At 43.1% G+C, this 3,339-nt stretch overlaps 1 protein-coding gene across 1 annotated transcript; it reads left to right on the top strand.

Moving 5' to 3' along the window:
• The first annotated feature begins 807 nt into the window (after positions 1–807).
• On the top strand, positions 808–3,085 carry LOC148298702 (serine/threonine-protein kinase Nek4-like). The gene is made up of 4 exons (XM_088276702.1): positions 808–816; positions 2,413–2,589; positions 2,730–2,827; positions 2,896–3,085. The coding sequence occupies exons 1-4, from the start codon at positions 808–810 to the stop codon at positions 3,083–3,085; spliced, it is 474 nt and encodes a 157-aa protein (XP_088132828.1).
• Positions 3,086–3,339: the final 254 nt, after the last annotated feature.

Here is a 3,339-nt window from a genome sequence, read left to right as displayed (position 1 = left end):
TCCCAACCCCAACCCCAACCCCAACCCCAACCCCAACCCCAACCCCAACCCCAACCCCAACCCCAACCCCAATATAAATGATATTCAAACTGTAAAACGAGAAGTTAGAGTTGGAAAAGTACCGAAAACTGATCGAGCGAGAACTCTCCAAACAGCAGTCAATAGCCAGCATCACAATCGAAGACATCAACACCCTCGACAACAAGAAGCAGAAGATAATACGCATCCAGTACGACAACTGCAACAGCGATGACTCCGATTCCGCATAGAGCTAGGAAACCATCAACAACCATAGCAACACTTTTAACGATGGCCAATCAAGATAGTCAGAGCCATTGCAGCAGCTGGATTAAGAGCCCTCTTCAGAGCTGTCTTCCTCGGAGCAATCGTCACAAGAGCATAGGGAGCAAAGCAGCCAACAGACATATGCGAAGATGCTCAAGAAAAAGTATGAGTAAGTATAGCATAAATTCAGTCAGCTGGGCACTCTCATCACTCGCAACTAAGCCCAACCAGTGAAAGCAAGGGAGCCAGCCCCAAGCAAAATCAAAGCAAAATATTTGAAGGAGTCCATAAAATCCAAAGATAAAATGGGAACCAGCAGCCCAAATGATACAATCAAGAAGAGCCCGAATCACACTCCTGACAGGAGATTAGTTACACGAGTCAGCAACATTAATAGACTGATGGACAAGCTATCACTCATCCAGCAAGAAGGGCTTCCGAATTTGTAAGCTAATGACACGACAATAGGCAAAAATATTCGAGCGGACGGCGAGTCAGAAAAAGTGAAGACGAAGCGCGACAATGTCGCCCGTAAGTTTGCCAGTGTTGACTCTGATTAATAATGATTCATTGAGTTTTATCTTTTTTATTTATTAAGAGTAAGAGTAGCATCGATAGCATCGGGATAACATTGAAAAGAATTAACGAGGACGAACCTATTGATTGAATATTGATTGAATATAATTTATTCAATAAATGCATAACATTAGCTGACATTATAATCCAACCCTCCATTCGCACGTTACTTGCATCTTACGTATTGGCCCCAGCTTTCGGGTATGCGTAGTAATGGAATAGATGTTAATTTTCGATATCAATAGAATAAACGAAAATTATGGAAATTGGAAAATTATAATCCATTCCAGTCATGAGCCGAACGCCAAGTGAGTCGATCCATCCCCGCCGCAAATCCCGGGCTGTTTCGAGTTTCCTCAAGAAGACCTATGAAATCCTCGAAGTACTGCCCATTTAAAGCTAGGAATCCTCCAACTATTATGCCATCAAATGGGCTCAAGACGGAGTCGGCTTCGTGGTCACTAAGGAGGAGGAATTCTCCAAGGAAATACTCCCCAAATATTTTAAACACAGTAACTACTCATCCTTTGTCCGCCAAGTACACATTGTCTTATTTAGCTCAACATGTACAACTTTCATAAAATCCGGGAGGCCAACTACGAAAGTCATTTCCATCACGAGCACTTTCGGAGAACCAACAAGTTACATTATCATTAACCTAGGTCTCTGCTGTCCGAAATCAAGCGCAAGCCTTAAAAAAAGAAGCGGAGGAACGATGAGTCGGATGACGAAATGAAATCCAGATCGGAGGCCGAAGTCTCCATGAAGCAAAGCATCTAGGAAATGGAAGTAGGTAAATTGGTGTTTTATGCCTAGATATAAATTCCCATGAAAAATCATACATGCAAAGTTGGAAGGAGCTGTCAAAGAAGGGTTTCGAAAATACCCACCATCTATTCGTGTCTGAAAAGGACCAGCTGATAGAGAGATCGAAAGGCAGGATTTCGATTCAGAACATCCTGGAACAGTAAAACGACGACGATAAGATTTCAATTAATAATGAGCTGGTGGAGAGGTTCCCTAGGTATCCGACCAAGGAAATATTCTACCCTTCGAATAATAACATCTTTCCCTTCCCTTACGGTGGCCCCATTTCGAATTTCAGTATATTCTTCTGAGTTAATGATATTGAATATAATAACTATTCCACCACTCGGCATATTGATGTATTGGCATATGATGTATTGGCATATGATGTATTGGCATATGATGTATTTGCATATTGATGTGGCATATGATGTATTGGCATATTGATGTGGCATATTGATGTAGTCGCATTATAAACAGACGAGCACAAACGCAGGTATAGAATAGAGTATTAACAATATAACAATTAGTATAATAGACTGAGTAAATTGAAAATGTAGTTATACGAACTGGGAAAGCTCATAGGCATAGGGTACGCATCCTCACAAACGCAGATCATTCGGACAAGTGTTTCTGTGCAAACACAAGCAATAATAAAAATTTTACGTGGTAAAGAAACTGCGCATGCTCGATCTCGAATAGAAGTAACGCGACAACATTGAGAATTAACTTAAACTCCTGCAGAAGCTGCGGCACCCTGATATAGTCAGCTACAAGGACTCCTTTACTGATAAGGATGGAAACCTATGCATTGTCATGCTCTACTGCGAGGCAGGGGACATGTACGCCAAAATCAGAAGCACCAAGGAGAAGGGCAAGAGTTTCAAAGAGGAACAAATCCTCGACTGGATTGCGCAAACTGTAACTTCCCTATTATTCGTCAGGCCTTGGCAATCCACTACCTGCATAACCAGAAGATATTACACAGGGATCTGAAGAGCCAAAACTTATTCCTCAAGACAGACCAACGCATTCGGTTGGGGGATTTCGGGATCTCGAAGGTGCTGGACAACGCCCAAGATCTTACAAGCACTTGCATTGGTACCCCCTACTACATGGCGCCCGATATTTTCAAATACAAGGCCTACTCTTATAAATGGTACGCAACCGATAATGCAGCGACATCTGGTCATTCGGGGTCATCATATATTAGATGTGCAACCTCAGGCTCCCTTTCGAAGCTCAGAGCTACAACGCGCTTGCTCTGAAGATAATGAGGGGGTCCTATCCCTCCATCACTCCAACGTACTCAAAGCAGCTGCGAGACCTCATCACCTCCATGCTTTCGATCAAAGCCAACCACCGCCCTTCTATCGTCGAAGTGCTGAACAAGCCATTCATCAAAGTGCGGGTCTAGAAGTACATGGCTGATCTCTTGAGCAAAAATGGCAACTATATGCAGGAGCTCGATTAGATCTACTTGGATAGTCTCAGAGAGCAAGCGATACAGCTCGGCATTATGATTGACTCTGAGGATGAAGGGATGAGGAAGTACCCCAGCTCGAAAGATCTTGAGCGAAGATGGACGAGAGGACTGATCTCGGCCAAAGGAGATGAAGAGAACAAAAATGAGTCAAAGCGAAAGTCCTTCATGGAGCGGGATTCGGTTTC

Source organism: Brachycentrus maculatus, unplaced genomic scaffold, assembly GCF_059751285.1.
Source record: "Brachycentrus maculatus isolate JH-2025_06_01 unplaced genomic scaffold, ASM5975128v1 h1tg001722l, whole genome shotgun sequence".
Classification (NCBI taxonomy): domain Eukaryota; kingdom Metazoa; phylum Arthropoda; class Insecta; order Trichoptera; family Brachycentridae; genus Brachycentrus; species Brachycentrus maculatus.
This window is presented reverse-complemented; position numbering and strand designations above follow the sequence as displayed.